General features: G+C 58.9%; 2 protein-coding genes across 5 annotated transcripts; both read left to right on the forward strand.

Moving 5' to 3' along the window:
- GLRA4 (glycine receptor alpha 4) lies at positions 196-8,043 on the forward strand. 3 transcript variants are annotated; one of them, XM_021405760.1, is made up of 9 exons: positions 201-1,734; positions 2,040-2,107; positions 2,401-2,624; positions 2,733-2,815; positions 3,011-3,151; positions 3,232-3,446; positions 3,884-4,033; positions 4,736-4,840; positions 6,556-8,043. In XM_021405760.1, the coding sequence occupies exons 1-9, from the start codon at positions 1,515-1,517 to the stop codon at positions 6,841-6,843; spliced, it is 1,494 nt and encodes a 497-aa protein (XP_021261435.1). In that variant the 5' UTR covers positions 201-1,514; the 3' UTR covers positions 6,844-8,043. The 3 variants fall into 3 exon arrangements, with proteins under 3 accessions (XP_021261434.1, XP_021261435.1, XP_021261436.1); XM_021405759.1 differs by lacking the exon at positions 6,556-8,043 and having other exon boundaries at positions 196-1,734; positions 4,736-5,527; XM_021405761.1 differs by lacking the exon at positions 4,736-4,840 and having other exon boundaries at positions 204-1,734; positions 6,556-6,843.
- On the forward strand, positions 10,220-16,061 carry GLA (galactosidase alpha). 2 transcript variants are annotated; one of them, XM_021405762.1, is made up of 7 exons: positions 10,221-10,426; positions 10,588-10,762; positions 10,843-11,020; positions 12,663-12,754; positions 13,715-13,876; positions 14,500-14,697; positions 14,918-16,061. In XM_021405762.1, the coding sequence occupies exons 1-7, from the start codon at positions 10,266-10,268 to the stop codon at positions 15,179-15,181; spliced, it is 1,230 nt and encodes a 409-aa protein (XP_021261437.1). In that variant the 5' UTR covers positions 10,221-10,265; the 3' UTR covers positions 15,182-16,061. The 2 variants fall into 2 exon arrangements, with proteins under 2 accessions (XP_021261438.1, XP_021261437.1); XM_021405763.1 differs by lacking the exon at positions 14,500-14,697 and having other exon boundaries at positions 10,220-10,426.

The raw sequence follows: 16,304 nt of genomic DNA on the forward strand, positions 1-16,304 counted from the left end.
CCGGGAGCCGGGTTTCCCCAGCGGGACCTGGATTCCCCCAACGGGACCAAGACGCCTCCTACCAGTTCTGCGACCGAGCCCCCCCACCCCCGCGATCCGGACCCTTCTCATGGAGCCCTCCCCACATCCATCCTTACCCCCATCCCCGGCAGCGGGACCTTCCCCCGGACCCTGCACCCCAAGGACTTTGCCTGCACATTGCTGCCCGTCCCCTGCAGCCCCCCACCCACTGCTGCACATCCCCATGGCCCCCACCCGGGGCACAGCCCTCACCGAGGTGGGCTAAGGGACCACCAGGCTGTGGCCCACGCAGCTCTTTCTCTATCACAGCAACGTCCCTGAGGTGCTCAGACCTTCTCCCAGCTCAGAGCTTTGTTTTTGGAAGGGGGGAGGGGGGCTCAGGGCAGTCCCAGGTGCCACGGAGCATTTTGGGTGGAGGATCTGAAGCCCCTGAGTCCCTTCATCCCTCTCTATCATCCCCAGGTGCCATTGGGGGACACAGGGGACAGGTGGGGGGGGGGCTGCAGTGCCCCTGGGGGTCCCTGTCCTGGCGTATCTGGGGCAGCATGGGGGGATGCAGCATTTGTGGTGGTGGCGGGGGGGAAATTGCATCCGAATGTCATCGTTTCACCAGCGGAAATCGCTTCCATCGGGATGGCATTCTCAGGCAGATGGGAGCGTTTTCCAGCTCCACCATCCCCTGAATGCATGGGGTGCTGCGCTGAGCACCAGGGGCCCCGGGGGAGGCTGTGCCCCACAGGCTGTGCCCAGGGACGTGCAGCCCAGCTTGCAGCAGAGCGCAGCGAGCCTTTGCCCCCAGCCCTGGTGCTCGGAGGAGCTGAGCCTCTTCCAGGGATGGCTCCCGCTCCCCTGAGCAGAGGTAGGAGCACAGTGTGGGTTCAGCCCCAGAAGAGTCCCAGCCCCCGGCATCCTCCCTTGCTTGTGGCTGTGGGTTCTGCACCCCAAGCAGGAGCGGGACGCACCAGCAGCACGCTCAAAGCTCCCTTTGTGTCCAGAGATCTCCAGCTCGTTCCTCTCCATCACAGCCACATGCCCGGCAATGTGGTGAGCGAATGTCTCTCGCATTGTTCCTTGAAATGATCGTTATAGACTGACAGAAGGAGAGGAACTGGCAGGCGGAGATGCGTTCACGAAAAAATCCCCTGCAAGGTCAGTTTAAATAAGTCTCCATCATCGTTGGGAGCGCTGCGTGGGAGAGCTCGTGTCAGCTCCTTGCCGTGGCCAGGCTGCTCCTCTCCAGCCATGTCACCCCGCAGTGCCACCGTCACCTCTGTGCTCCTGGTCATCTCCTCGCTGCCCTGGGGCAGCCACTGCTCTGGAGGTGTCGTATCCGCACAGCCCCCATGGGTGCATGCCAGGCAGGGGCTGGTGATTTACCCAAAGGGACAGCGCAGTGGCTCTTCCCAGTGCCCACGGCTCGGGGCCATCACCACTGTGTCCTGCCCCCACCATAGGACTCTTGGCCCCAAGCCCTTCCCAGGGGCACCTGAGCCATGGGTATGAGACATGCTGGGGCTGCAGGGCTGTGCCTTGAGCTTCATGGTGCTGGCAGCCGGCTGAGCCCCCCCTCTGCCCGCAGGCTGGTCTCAGGGAGGGAGGAGATCAAATCCCACTCCCGCAGTGCGCCCCAGCCCATGTCACCCTCTGATTTCCTGGACAAGCTCATGGGACGAACGTCAGGGTACGATGCCCGGATCCGACCCAACTTCAAAGGTAAGGGGAGGAGGCGAAGCTCCTGGGGCTGACAGCACCCCACGCTTACGGCTGTCCAAACCCAGGGGATGGGCATGGGGGCAGGACCCTGACCCACAGCGCTCTGTCCCCAGCACCTCCCCAGTCGTACCGCACTGTCTCTGCCTGCTTCCCCACGGCAGGGTGGGGGGATTCCCTTGCACGCACCATGGGGTGGCCCTGGTGGGCACAGGGCTGCTCAGCACACGCAGGGTGCAGGGTCCGTGCCCACACCAGCGTGGTGCTGGTCAGCAGTGAGAGCTGCACGCTGCCCGCTTGTTTTCCAGGTCCGCCCGTCAACGTGACATGCAACATCTTCATCAACAGCTTCGGCTCTGTCACCGAGACGACCATGGTGAGGGTTTGGCAGTAGGCTCCTCTCCCGGGGGATGCTGCCCAGGGTGCGAGTGTCCCGGTGCCAGAGCCATGCCTGTGCTCAGGGCTCCCACGGGTCCCTCTGGAGCCAGAGCATTGTGACAGGCCGCTGTCCCCAGCATCCTCAAATGCATGAGGATCTCTTCTGGGGAAGCTCTAAAGAGCCCCTGTTTGTGCTGCTGCAAAGCCTTCAGGCCACCAACCTCCTGCTCCTCCTCCTCCTCCTCCCCCAGCCCCATGGGGCTCCTGCTGACGCGGTGCCCTCTGCCCCAGGATTACCGTGTGAACGTCTTCCTGCGGCAGCAGTGGAACGACCCCCGGCTGGCTTACCGCGAGTACCCCGACGACTCGCTCGACCTCGACCCTTCCATGCTTGACTCCATCTGGAAGCCGGACTTGTTCTTTGCCAATGAGAAAGGGGCCAACTTCCACGAGGTCACCACCGACAACAAGCTGCTGCGCATCTTCAAGAACGGCAACGTGCTCTACAGCATCAGGTGCTGAGCCCTTCTCCTCTGGCACAGGGCTCGAGAGACGGAGGTGAAGCTTTCCTTTTGACCCCATTGGGCATCTTTCAGTGACTCTCTTTTCTCTACCTCCTGCAGGCTGACACTGATCCTGTCCTGCCCCATGGATCTCAAGAATTTCCCCATGGACATCCAGACGTGCACAATGCAGCTGGAGAGTTGTGAGTGCCTGGGGAGGTTTGAGCCTTGCTCCATCCCATCCCATCCCATCCCATCCCATCCCATCCCATCCCATCCCCAAAGCTAGCATCTCTGAGTTTCTGGGAGAGGTGAGCAGGAAAGGAGAGGTCATTTGGGGTGGGAATGAATGGGTACATGTCCCCCCTGACCCATGGCTCCCTCCATCACCTCTCCAGTCGGCTACACCATGAATGACCTCATCTTTGAGTGGCTGGAGGAACAGGAGGCCGTGCAGGTGGCAGAGGGCTTGACACTGCCACAGTTCATCCTCAGGGATGAGAAGGACCTGGGCTACTGCACCAAGTACTACAACACAGGTGAGACCCCCAGAAGCCCCTGACCGCCCCCCAGCGTGGCATGGGCCCCCTCACCCATGCAGGGCTGGATTTCCTTGCAGGCAAGTTCACCTGCATTGAGGTGAAGTTCCACTTGGAGCGGCAGATGGGCTATTACCTGATCCAGATGTACATCCCCAGCCTGCTCATCGTCATCCTCTCCTGGGTCTCCTTCTGGATCAACATGGACGCGGCGCCGGCGCGGGTGGGCTTGGGCATCACCACCGTGCTCACCATGACCACTCAGAGCGCCGGCTCCCGTGCCTCTCTGCCCAAGGTCAGCACCATGGGCACAATGCCTCCCCTGGGGAGGGGATTGGAAAAGACCTCTAGGATCCCCAACTCACTCCCACCATGCCCACTGACCATGTCCCTCAGCGCTGCATCTCCACGGTTTTGGCCAGGGACCGCAACCCCACCACCTCCCTGGGCAGCCTGTGCCAAAGATCACCACTCTTTCAGAGTATAAATTTTTCCTAATATCCAATATTTCCCAATATCCGTGGGCCAAGAACAGAGAGAGCAGAACTACAGGGTCTTATCCTGGTTTTTCCAGCGGAATCACCACTCAGAGCCATCTGACACAAGGGATTCTCCTCAGGAGAACTTGGCTTCTTGGGGCTTTGAGGCGTGCAGCTCCGGGGGAAAGCCTCTGAGAGCTGTGGCTGTGGGGAGGGACGCAGCCCCACGGCTCTGACCCCTCTCCCCTCGCAGGTCTCCTACGTGAAGGCCATCGACATCTGGATGGCCGTCTGCCTGCTCTTCGTCTTCGCCGCTTTGCTGGAATACGCCGCCGTCAACTTCGTCTCGCGGCAGCACAAGGAGTTCATGCGCCTGCGGCGACGGCAGCGGCGGCAGAGGATGGTGAGTCCCCACGGCCACCGCTGTCACCACGCGTCCCATCCTCAGCTGCCCTGGGGACCCCCGGCGCTGCCATCCCCGGGGCTGCAGGGCTGTCCCCTATGGCACCTTGGGGAACCGTGGGCATTGCGGTCCTTCTGCCTGCCGGGCAGCACGGGGAGCACAGAGCATCTCCCTGCCCTGCAGGGACGCCCAGAGCTGAGCCGTGCTGTCATAGAATCACAGAACCATAGAGTATCCCGAGTTGGAAGGGACCCATAAGGATCATCGAGTCCCACTCCTGTCCCCTGGGGCAGGCTGATGTTTCCCTTCCCAACATGGGGGGACAGCCCCAGCACTGGCTGCAGGGAGTGGATGCGGTGCATGGCCCCAAATGCGTGCTATCCTCCTCCTCGCCCGGGAGCTGCTCCGCTCTAAAAAGGCAGGGAAAAGAAACGAGGGTTTCTTTTCCGTTCCCATGTGATGCTCAGGGAAAGCAGCTGGTGCCCCTGCCCCGCCATATGGTGACACCGTTAGATGCAGATCTCCATGTAAAAACCCCGTGGATGTGCTCCCCAGGCTCGCAGTGCCCCCTGGCATCGAGGCTGTGCTGCCGGAGGGGCTGCTCTCCCCCCATGGCTGCTCTCCCCCCATGGCTGCTCTCCGCCCTCAGCAGGGCCAGAGCCGTCGGTCACGCGCTGTCCTGTTTCTGTTTGGTGCCAAAAGGGCCTGAGCAGCGGCACGGCCAGCCTGGAGTCCCTGGGGCAGCTGAGCAGCCAGCACAGCGGCGAGCACACCTACGCGACGCTCTCGCAGCTCTCCAGCTCCAGGGTAAAGCACACCCCTCCGGCAGCGCACCCCTGCACCCCTCTCTTCCCCAAAAAGAGCCTCCCAGGAGCCCTTCCCACCAGTGAGGGTGCAAGAAGGAGCGGGGCAGGGATGTGCACAGGGCACGTGGCCGTGGGGAGCTACCAGAGGGGATGTGGCATATTTCACCGGCTCCTTGGAGACACCCTGCTCCGTGCCTCAGTTTCTTCTGCTGTAAAATGGGGCCAAACGCAGCCCCCTTTGCAGTGGAGTGAACCATGCCAGGATGATGTGCTCCTCAGCTCCCTGCCAGGACTTGGAGCAGGACGAGGGCTCTGCCTGCCCCTATCACCCAGCACAGTGATCTCCTCTCCCTGCAGTGGCTCAGTGCACGTGGGCACTTGGCAGCTGGAGACGTGGGGAGGAGACAGGGCAGGGAGTGGTGGCACAGGGCAGGGAGTGGTGGCACAGGGCAGGCTGCCCAGTTTGTGGGGAGATGCTGGGGGACAAGGACGTCCAGGCTGTGCGTTTCTGGGGCTGCTGCAGCCCTCTCTGAGCTCCCATCCTGGAGCATCCTCAGCGAGCACTCAGCCCGCAGCAGGGGAGTGCAGCTCAGCGGCACATGAGAGCACACTTCAGCAGTTTCAGCCTCTGCTGCTCTCCCCGGTGGGAAATCTTGCTTAGCCGGCAGAGTGCTGAGTTAAATAAAGATCCCCGGCCCCCGGCTCTCCGCATGAGAGCCCCTGGCTGCAGGGTGCTCCTGTACACAGGGCAGGTTGCAGCCCTTTGCCTGTGGCCTCAGTAGGCAGTGCAGCTTGGAGAGGGCACGGGGACCTGAAACACGCACTGCCTGTGGGCATGGAACAAGGAGGAGGATGTCCTGAGCCGTGGACACACACAGAGTGTAAATGAGCTGGGCCAATGTGGCTCCCTAATGAAATGGCTTACTAATGAAGCACAGCCATTGGTGGGGAGGAGCACGGGCACTGCTGGCCTGCAGGGGGGGCAGCAAGGAGGGTGAGGACAGAGCCTCCGTTGCTTGCCCCATCCTCTGTCACCCGGCGAGCAGCCCTGGCTCTCGGGGGGATTGGAGGTCCATGATGACAGCGAGGCTCCTATGTCCCTGCATGGCTCTGCCCCAGCAAGCTGCCCGCTCGCCAGCACACCTCCACCCTGCAGCAAGCAGCTGCTGCAACAGTGCCTGCACCCCCAGCACCCCAATGCTCACAGCGCCCTTCTGTGCCCTGTACCCCATGTGCACCCTGCACCCCTGTGTGCAATGCACTCCTATGTACCATGCATCCCTGTGTGCCGTGCACCCCAGTGCTCCCTGTGTCCCATGCACCCCCATTTGTGCCACACGCCCTTGTGTGCCATGCACCCCTGTCCAATCTGCATCCTCTTGTGCATGCTGCACCCCCACGGACCCACCTGCCCCCAGTCCACCCCATGCACCCAAGTGGATGCTGAGGGTTCTGGGGCTGCCCATAAGTGCATTGGGGCAGTTTAGAGCACGAGGTGTTGAAGGGCAGGCTCTCACTGGACACCCTCGTACCCCAGACCCTGTGCTTCTCCAGGCTTCTGCCTGCATGCCTCAGACATGCACAAAAAGCACCAAACCTCACACCTGGCACCCACCCGAGCAGACAGCCAGGGCTGGCACGTACACAGAGCACGCAGCACAGCACGCAGCCCCGTGCCCTGCGGGGTGCCCGGCTGATGGCACTTTCCCTCTCCAGGAGGAAGAGCTCATCCGTGAGAGCCGCTTTTACTTCCGAGGCTACGGGCTGGGCCACTGCCTGCAGGAGAAGGAGGGGGCTGGGGAGGGTCCCGGAATCTACAGCCCCCCCCCACCCAGTGCACTGCTGCAGGAAGGGGAGACCCTGCGCAAGCGTTACGTCGACCGTGCCAAGCGCATCGACACCATCTCCCGAGCCGTCTTCCCCTTCACCTTCCTGGTCTTCAATATCTTCTATTGGGTTGTCTACAAAGTGCTGCGCTCAGAGGACATCCACCCGGTGCCCTGAGGCCCCCAGAAGGCCCAAGGACCTCTTGGCTGGATGCTGCCGTGTGCCCGGAGGCTGTGAGCACCCGGTGCCAGACTGCTGTGTCACTGAGCCATGGACAGCAGTGAGCCAAGCAAGGGGCTGTGGTCCCCTCTCCCTGCACAGCCCAGAGCTCCGTGGTGGGAGATGGTGGGCAGCCCCTGCCTTGCTGACCCCATCCCTTGGCTTCCCCCTCAGCCCCAGGAACAGTGTCCCTGGGTGGGCTCACTCCATCTGCTCCTCCACCAGAGAGGAGAGCATCCAAGCCCTCAATTTAAAAACTCAGCAAGGCTTCCAGCCCTCCTGACCTGGATATCCTCCATGCTTAGCAGGAAATAAAAGCAGTAGGTGACGCTGACGTAGGTCCTACAGAGAGAAACGTGTTGATGCTCTCCTTTCCCCCACTCACAGCAATTCCAGGTGGGGCACGCATCTTTGGTGGGGTGTTTCGCTGCAGCCTCACAGGTTCTGTGGGCAGGATGGAGATGGGATTTGTCCCTTTCCTCAGCAGACCTGGGACCACCATGGCACAGCGAGGTGCCAGGTACCATGGCAGGGGGACACAGGCAAGGGGCAGCACAGCCCGGGCAGACATCCCACTCACAGCCCCCAGCCTCTCTCCCTGCTCCTTGTGCAGGCGTTGCCCTCTCCCTCTCCCCAGTAACCAGGAGTCCCCAGCACCCACTTTCCCAGCCCCCGCCGAGCCACATGCACTCATTTCACAGATGAGGTAAGCAAATGAAAAGCATCCCCAGGAGACGCCAGGGGTCCACCAGGGCGGGTGGAGATGGCTCCATCCCATTGCCACTGCCACTGCGCCATCCCAGAAACAGCCTCCATAGACTTGTTGTTTTGGGGAAGCCCATTTGGAGGCACAGGTCTCCACTACCCACCACTGACCCAAACTGAGAGGTGCCGGCACCCACAGGCACAGAGTGGCCAACCAAACCTCCAGCAACAGTGGGTTTTTAAACAGCATTGATCTTCCTACACAAATAAAGTCTGTCTGGGATTTTCTGCAGTGTGTTGGAGGTTTCTCTCTGCCCAGAACCCCATGCCTTGGAGCAGCTCCCAGCTGCAGGAAGGATGTGGGTGCACCAGCCTTATGGTAATGGGAGCCCTGCAATTATGCCCAGACCTTGTTATCTCCATTTATCTGATGGGGTTTTGCCTGGGGGACAGGACCCAAGGAAGGGCAGATGTGGGGCTATGGGGGTCTCCAGCCTCATGGTGGAGCTTGGACACCCACACATGCTGAGTGTCCCATCCTGCCCTTCGCGGCTGGCTTGCTGGGCAGGCGCCAGCCTCAGAGCGCTGCCAGCTGTCCTGGGGGCTTACGCCAGCCCCGCGGTGCCACCCTGGGCCAGCGCTCCCGTCCCCAGCTGGCGTGGGGGCAGGCAGAGCTCGCAGCTGACGGCCAAGCTCGCAAGCAAACATCAATCTCCCTCTGTGCTCCCGGCCAAGTTTCACAGATTGGCTCTGTTGGGTGCCCCGTACCTCACAGCCCCATCGCCCTGGAGGCCCCCAGCAAGGTTTTTTGCAATAGAGAGGGGAGAAAGCAAAGTGCAGACCAGTAGCTCGGTGCTTGGTTTGCTCTTTTGATGGGAGAAACCAAACCCTGTGGCACTCTTGCCTTCCTGCCATCACTGCTCTCCTTTAACCAGCAGCAGGTCTGGGCACCTGGGGGCTGTTTGGAGAGAACAGCTGGGGTCAGCCCTAAAGCACCCTGACTCTAGGAATTGGCATGTCCCAGAAAGAAAAGAAAAAGAAAGAAAGAATAAAGTAAATTGAAAACAAACAAACAAAAAAAAAGCCATATCATAAGATAACCTGCAGTAATGGCATGCTCTGGCTGCAACCAAATAGAGGGGAGTCCTCACTCTGGCATCGTGGTGGAGGATGCTTAGAGGAGCGCTGCCGCCCCACAGCCCTACAGGCACAGATCTGGTGGTTCGTGCCCCCTGGGAACCCTCTGGGGGCCAGCAGCAGCAGCACTCAGCCCCGGCCAGAGCTCCCAGCAGCCCGGCTGGAGCTGGGAGCCCCTCCAGCCCATGGTCCCAGCAGGTTTCCATGCCTCAGGGCTAGCAGTGCTCACCCAGGCTGGGGGTGCAGCATGGGTAGCAGCCATCCCCTGGCAAAGTCCACAGACTTCAGATGGAGTCGATTTTCCTTCTCCTGGGTGATGCTGCACATTCAGGCCATGTCCCAGCCACTATGGGAAGCAGCAGTGGGCACAGGACCAGCAGCAGCAACGGAGTTAATTGCCGGTGTAAATGGAAGCTAATGGAGTTACGCTGGGGTAATGTGACTCCTGGAAAGTAAAATCAGAATAATCAGCACTGGCAGCTCCCTGAGCGCCTGCCAGCACGGCACTTACAGCCCAGCAGCTGCAGATACACGCAACTTGCTTCCTGCTGTTGCACACCCATGGGTGCTGGGGAGAAGAGGCCCCGCTCTGTGCTTTTATTGATCCTCACCCCTCAAAGATGGGGCTGGGGAACCACAGCACCTGCCTGGCTGAGCTGCAAGGATGGTCCCCAAACAGAAGGGATGAGCAAGGGAGGGCCGGGAGCTGGTGACAAGCAAGGATCTGTTCTGTAATGCCCCCCAGCCCTGGGAATATGGAAAGCAGCCCAGCTCCGGGCTGTGGTTTGGCACAAGAAAAACAAAGCCATGAAGTTCTGTGTTGCATTTTGTCCCACTCAGAGAAGCCGTGCCCTGCAGCCCCCCGAGGGGCAGGGGGAGGACCCCCGCGCCCAAACAAGGCACCATTATCTGGCTGCGGTCTCTGAAGGGCTTTTGTTCCCTGGGTGCACCAGAGCAGAGATCGGAGGACACCTAGCGAGGAGGCCGCCCCAGGGGCCGTGTGGCACCAGAGGTTCCAGAGATCATCACCTTGCACCCTGCCAGGCCAGCCCTGTTGGGGATCGGCTCTCAGGGCAGAGCCTGCCTCGCTCAGTGCAGGGATCTGGGTGGGTGCAAGCAGGGTGCGGACCTCACCCCAACACCACGTCCGTGCGAGGGCACAGCACGGCTCCGTCAGGCCCCATTCCGCTGCCACGCACCCGCAGCTCCGGGGGGGCCCTGCCCCGAGCCCCATACACGGAGCCCTGAGCCCTGCACACAGCGCTGTGAGCTGCTCCCGCGGCCGAGGGGCGCTCTGCGGGTGCTGGGTGGGCTGTCGGTATTGCGGGGGGAACGCAGTGCTTGGGGACGGCGCGGGTGGACGGGGCCTGCACGGGACGGGGCCTACGCCGCTGAGGGCACTGCCCAGCGCCCCCCAATGGCGGCGGAGGAGGAGCAGGCCGCGGCCCCAGGAGGGAACTTCCCGCGCATGGCCACGTGACCGCCCGCGCCACGTGACCGCCCCCCCGTCCCACGTGAGGCCGCAGTCGGAAGGTGTCATGGCGGCGGCGCTGCGCTGTGTCCTGGTGGTCGCTGTGGCGGTGGCGGTGACTGTGGCGTTGGATAACGGCGTGGCGCGGACGCCGCCCATGGGCTGGCTGCACTGGGAGCGCTTCCTCTGCGGCACCGACTGCGCTGCTGAGCCGAACCGCTGCGTCAGGTACCGGGAGGGTTGCGGTGGGATGGGATGGGATGGGATGGGATGGGATGGGATGGGATGGGATGGGTGCAGCCGGGATCCCGGTGTCGGGAGCGGGGCGTTGCGGTGCGGGGCTGCGGCCCCAGCTGCCGTGTCCCCCCCGCATTGCTCCCCGGCCCCAGCGAGCGGCTGTTCGCCGAGATGGCCGACGTGATGGCCGCGGAGGGCTGGAAGGAAGCGGGCTACGAGTTCGTCTGCATCGACGACTGCTGGATGGCGCCCACGCGGGACGAGCAGGGCCGGCTGCGGGCGGACCCTCGGCGCTTCCCCGGAGGCATCCGCGCACTGGCGGACTACGTGAGTGCGGGGCTGCCCGGGGGGGGGGGGGCTCTGCGGGAGCCGCGTGACTCAGTGCCTCTTCCGCCCGCTGAGCTCAGGTCCATTCCAAAGGGTTGAAGCTGGGGATCTACAGCGACGTGGGGAACGGGACGTGCGCCGGCTTCCCCGGCAGCTACGGGCACTACGAGCTGGATGCCCAGACCTTTGCCTCCTGGGGCGTGGACCTGCTGAAGTTCGACGGCTGCAACGCCGGCTCGCTGGGGCTGCTGGCAGAAGGTATGCGTGCAGCTGGGGCACGGCTGGGGCTGTTCTGCGGGTGTCAGCGATCCCGAGCCCTGGGGTGGGCTCCAGGGAGATGCTTTTCCCTGACTGAACACATTTGAGGGATTTGCTTACACGCAGTGTTCCCAAGCGCATGGCTGCTCTCTCTCCAAGGCAGCACGTATTGCTGGCCCAAGTGGTTTTTGGCTGTTCTGACTCCTGGAGCTTTCAGGCGTGGCTTGAGAAAGCAGCTTTCTCCCACCAGAGACTGCGTTGTGCTGAGTGCAGAAGTGCTTTCTGCGTTCTCTGGGGGCTCTCTGCAGGCTGCTGCATCAGCTCTTAGCACCACAAAGACTTTGCACTTCTGGAGTGCCTTCACTGCAGAGCATAAAGCGTTTTGCACTCTTGATGCTCAATCACTTTGGTGAGGCTGTGCCACAGTGGATCAGCTCTGAGCTAGAACAGCTTGCATCTCTGGTAGAAAGGGCAGTTATCAAGGCTTTTAGCAGAAAAAAACAGAAGGGAATTCTGGCCTGACAAACCTACTGGGGTTTTCACTTTGAAGTGTGCCCTTGTGAATGCTGGTTCTGAAGCTCGTACGCACAGGCTGGTGGGTCAGCAGCACAGAGCACAATAACACTGTGCTCAGGGCTCTTCACTGCAGACCCCTTCCAAGCACCCACACACCCCAGCGCCCCAGGTGCAGATTTGCAGGAAGAACGATGTGGCTCTGAAGTTAGTTTTCTGTTGGCTGGGCTCTCCCTGCTGGCGCTGTGTTTGGCAGCAGGAATCCTGCACGCTGCCCTGGCTGTCTGGCAGAGAGAACCTGCCCAAGTGACAGTCTGCTCCACGCCAGTTGGTCCAGGGTGTGCTGGCTGCTGGGGCCAGGGGCACAGCTCAGCACCGCCGGCGACAGCTGAGCTGGAAGCTGGCTGGGTCATATGGATCACCCAGGGGCAATCCAGTGGTACTGAAGTGGTTCCAGGAGAGACAGCAAACGCTTCATTCCCTCTCTGCTGATTGAAAGGGACTTAACAGGGCTGTCTGAGGACAAGGACAGGACAAAGCTAGTGCTTTTGTATTCCTGCCCAGTCCATATGGTGCAAATGCATCCTAAGGATGTGTTCCCGCAATGTTAACCACTGGTGCTGTACCCAGTACCAACTTGCATTTCGCAGGTATCTAGGTTGCTCAGAGAGGTGGTGGGTGCCCCATCCTTGGAGACATTCAAGGTCAGGCTGGGTGGGGCTCTGAACATCTGATGGAGCTGTGGGCGTCCCTGTTCAGTGCAGGGAGTTGGTCTCAATGACCTTTAAGGGTTCCTTCCAACTCAAAAGATTCTATTATTCTAGAGGGAAAATACACCACATGGCAAAACTGCAGCCTGTTCCCAGGGTTGCATCTATGTCCTCTATTCTAGCAGAAACCAGGGTAATGTACAGAGGTGAGTGGTCTCAGCAGTACCCCTGCTTGGAACATGTAGCAAAGCCACGAGGCAGGTCACCTCTCCTTGGAGGCAGGAGGCTGACTGCCACTACAAGCTCCTCTTTCCTTCCCATGTTATTTCAGCCATGAGAGCATGCTGAAACCTGAACCTGTGGCACTGGTTTAATTCCTTTCCTTGAGCAAGGAGATGGTGTAACCTTTCTTCTTTTAGGTTACAGGAACATGTCTCTGGCCCTGAACAAGACTGGCAGACCCATCGTGTACTCCTGTGAATGGCCTTTCTACCTGAGGCCCATGCAGCAGGTAGGGAGCATTTCTCGGGGCTCACAGTGCACAAAGTGGGAAAAACAGAAAAGCGTTAGGAGTGCATAGCAGCCTCCCAAGACATTTGCTGCTCTCTGATCTGACAGAGAACAAGACTGCAAGGTGGAGGAAAACCACTTTTCCTCTACAGCCTTGAGGTGTGCCTGAGGCAAGTCACAACTCTGCTGAAAACAATTTAGTAGGATTCTGCAGCATGCCAACACAAGCTACTGGAAGCACAGCCCAGCTGGAGCTTGCTCAAGACCAGCAGCATCCATCTGCTTTCTGTCTTCAAGGAGCTGAGCAACAAGACGCTGGTGCTGCAAACACAGCTAGCAGGCAGCTTGGTGTTATTTCTCCTGGATGCTCTGCTGCACGGAGTGCTGTAGCCTCAGCCTAACAGCCACCTCGAGGGATCAGGAATGAGTTTTAGGGCAGCCCATTCAACAGGAATGCTCTGTGTTGTTTACAGATGGGCTTTTGCTGGACAGGGTCTGTGAGTTACATGTTGCTCTCCACCCCTAGCTGGCTTCCCCCATGCTAGCAGGACAGGACGTGGTCATTCCCTCCCAGAGAGATAGATGCATTAGTCACCAAAGGGTGTAAACTCAAGAAACAGCAGTAATTACTGCAATAGTAATTACTGTAACAGTAATAGGATGACACAGTTTAATCCCACTGGCCCCATCCCACCTTTGATAAAATAGCACTTGGAGAGACTTTCTAACAGAGCTAGGTGGCTGCAACTGTTCTCCCAAGGGATGGTGCTGTCTGCAGTGTGGCATACTGGAATGATTGGGTACAAGGTGTCCTAGGGAACCAGCATTATTCAGATAGCTGACAATGGAAGGTATTCTAACAGTTCTCCCCCAGAATATCCCTGATGCAGTCTAGCCTTGTGTATGGTCTTGATCTTGTACAGCCAGGCTCTCTGGCTAATCACACTCATTGTTTTGGCAGCCCAACTACACGGAGATCAAACAGTATTGCAATCAGTGGAGGAACTTTTATGATGTCTATGATTCTTGGAACAGCATCAAGAGTATCATGGAGTGGACAGCGCTTCACCAGGACAGCATCGTGAAGATAGCTGGGCCGGGGGGCTGGAATGACCCTGACATGGCAAGTAGAGCAACACCCTTGCAGCAGCAGCAAAAAAAATCTTTCCTTAGCTGTAGCCTGAGTGGGATGGGGAGGGAGAGACTGGCAGGAGAAACACTGGGGGAAAGGATCTGATGGAGTCCTAGGATTAAGCACTTAATGAGAGGGATCCCTGGCTGGAAAGGAACAGCAGAACAGCACTCTGAGCACACAGCAGTGGGATGCAGCTATGCACAGTGGAAGCACTGTCTCTGTACTGCAGCCTCTACAAGCAGTGGTGGTCCCTAACAAACACAGATATGACTCTGGGAGAAAGTCTCAGACATGCTAACTCCTATCAGAGGGAAAAGCCTTGGGTGCCAAGGTGGGTACAGCAAGGAATGAATAGCTGCATCCAGGAGCAGATTCTTGAACACTGCTTTGCCAAATAAGGATCCTTCTTTACTTCCACCATTGGTTCATGGTGAGTTGCCACGCTGGTCTTCTGCAGCCAGCTGGTCTTGTTCCTAGAGCTCAGCCTATCTAACCAGTCCCCAAGCAGGGCACCACCCTTCGCATCCTGCCACCTCCCAGCACTCAGCTTGGTGGCCCAGTTTCTCCCTGGCAGGCACCATTACGTGGCTTTTTTTCCTTTCCTGTCACAGTTGGTGATTGGGAACTTTGGGCTGAGCTGGGACCAGGCGGTGACGCAGATGGCGATGTGGGCGATTATGGCAGCGCCGCTCTTCATGTCCAATGACCTGCGGCACATTAAACCAGAGGCCAAGTGGCTGCTCCAGAACAAAGAGGTGATCGCCATCAACCAGGATCCGCTGGGCAAGCAGGGCTATCGCATCACTAAGGTACAGCAGGACCTGGCTGGGGGTGTGCTCTGGAGCACGGGCTGCAAGCCTCCTCAGAAAGCAGGCACGGGAGATGTGCGTGACAGGGGAGTGCCCAGGGTTTGGGAACAGCAGCCCAGTGAACACAGTTGTTCCTGAAGCCTGCTTGAGCACACAGGCGTAAGGACAACTGGTTCTGTCTCCCCTAACACAAACCTGTGGCTTATTTTCTCCTTGGCAGGAAAAGAACTTCGAGCTGTGGGAACGGCCCCTGTCCAACAGAGCCTATGCTGTGGCAGTCCTAAACCAGCAGGAGATTGGGGGACCCCAGAACTTCACCTTCTCCCTTGCCTTCCTCGGCAATGGGCTGGCCTGCAACCCAGCGTGCTGCATCCAGCAGATCCTGCCGACCAGCAGGGACTGGGGGGTTCACAACTGGGTCTCCACCCTGAGCGTAGAAGTGAACCCAACAGGCACTGTACTGCTCAAAGTAGTGCCGCTATAGGAGGCGTGATTTTTTGTAAGCCTCATGCTCTGCACCTCTTGTCCTAAAGCATTCACTACTCAAGAGCTTCTCTGTGGACGCTGAACCTTCTGCCTCGTGTAACAAGCACCTGTGACTCCATTACCATGAGATAACAGAAAAAGGGGCGCTGCTTCTCTCCCGTTTACCCTTTCTCTGGCATCTCACCCAGCTCTCTTCCAAGAACCCCAGCAGGGCAACAACTCCTTGCCACTACAACCAAAGATACGTAAGAGGTGCGTGCAGCATCCTACAGCTCTTCTTCAGCATTTCAGGTACAAAGTGGCAGCACAGCCCAGCTGCAGTGCACACCTGTGGACACTTAGTCCACAGCTATGAAAAGCTGTTCCTGCCCCTGCTGAAGAAACTCAACACTGTCCTGAGAGCGTAGCCACCTCCATCCACCTTCTGAACTCAGGGACTGGCCTAAATCACAGCACTCCTTAGCAATTGATTTCTTAGCGGTCGTCTGCTTCAAGTGATGTACGATGCCTTCAAACTGAGCTTTGACGGTTTCTCCTCATCTCAGAATTCACCTCAGCAGTGGCTGTTCCTTTGGATGAACAGTTCCCCACTCCACTCCTCATGGGGCCACTGGGGAATCCCCCAGTGAACTCCCTTCCAGAAATAACTGCTTGCTTTCCCCTGGTGGCAGCAGCCTTTAGCTTAAATGCCCTCCTGGTGCAGGATACAGCTGCTTAACCACTTGTACAAGTACATTCTTTTCAGGCTACTGCACAATCTGGATGCCTTGATTTGTTCTACTGTGTTTACAAACTCCAACTGAAGCCTTCCTAAGAAGGGGTACCTGTACAGGAGTACCAACCATGGTAGCTGAAATTAAATCAAGTTTTGGAAAACAGTCCACTTTGTTCAGGTCACTAAGTTCTCATAAAGATCACGATTACCAGAAGCAATACTCAGTAAAGTGGATGTGAGGCACCTGTAATCTACGTACATTATACACCTCTTGGAGCAAGGTAGGAGATCCTAGCTATTGCTTACAAAGGCTTCTGAAGAAACACTGCCCATCAAGTTACAAAGCCTTCAACTTTGCAAGGAACATCTTCCTGTTGGGTTAATGTACTTGGCAAGTCTCACCCCA

This window comes from Numida meleagris, chromosome 8 (assembly GCF_002078875.1).
Source record: "Numida meleagris isolate 19003 breed g44 Domestic line chromosome 8, NumMel1.0, whole genome shotgun sequence".
Taxonomy (NCBI): Eukaryota; Metazoa; Chordata; class Aves; order Galliformes; family Numididae; genus Numida; species Numida meleagris.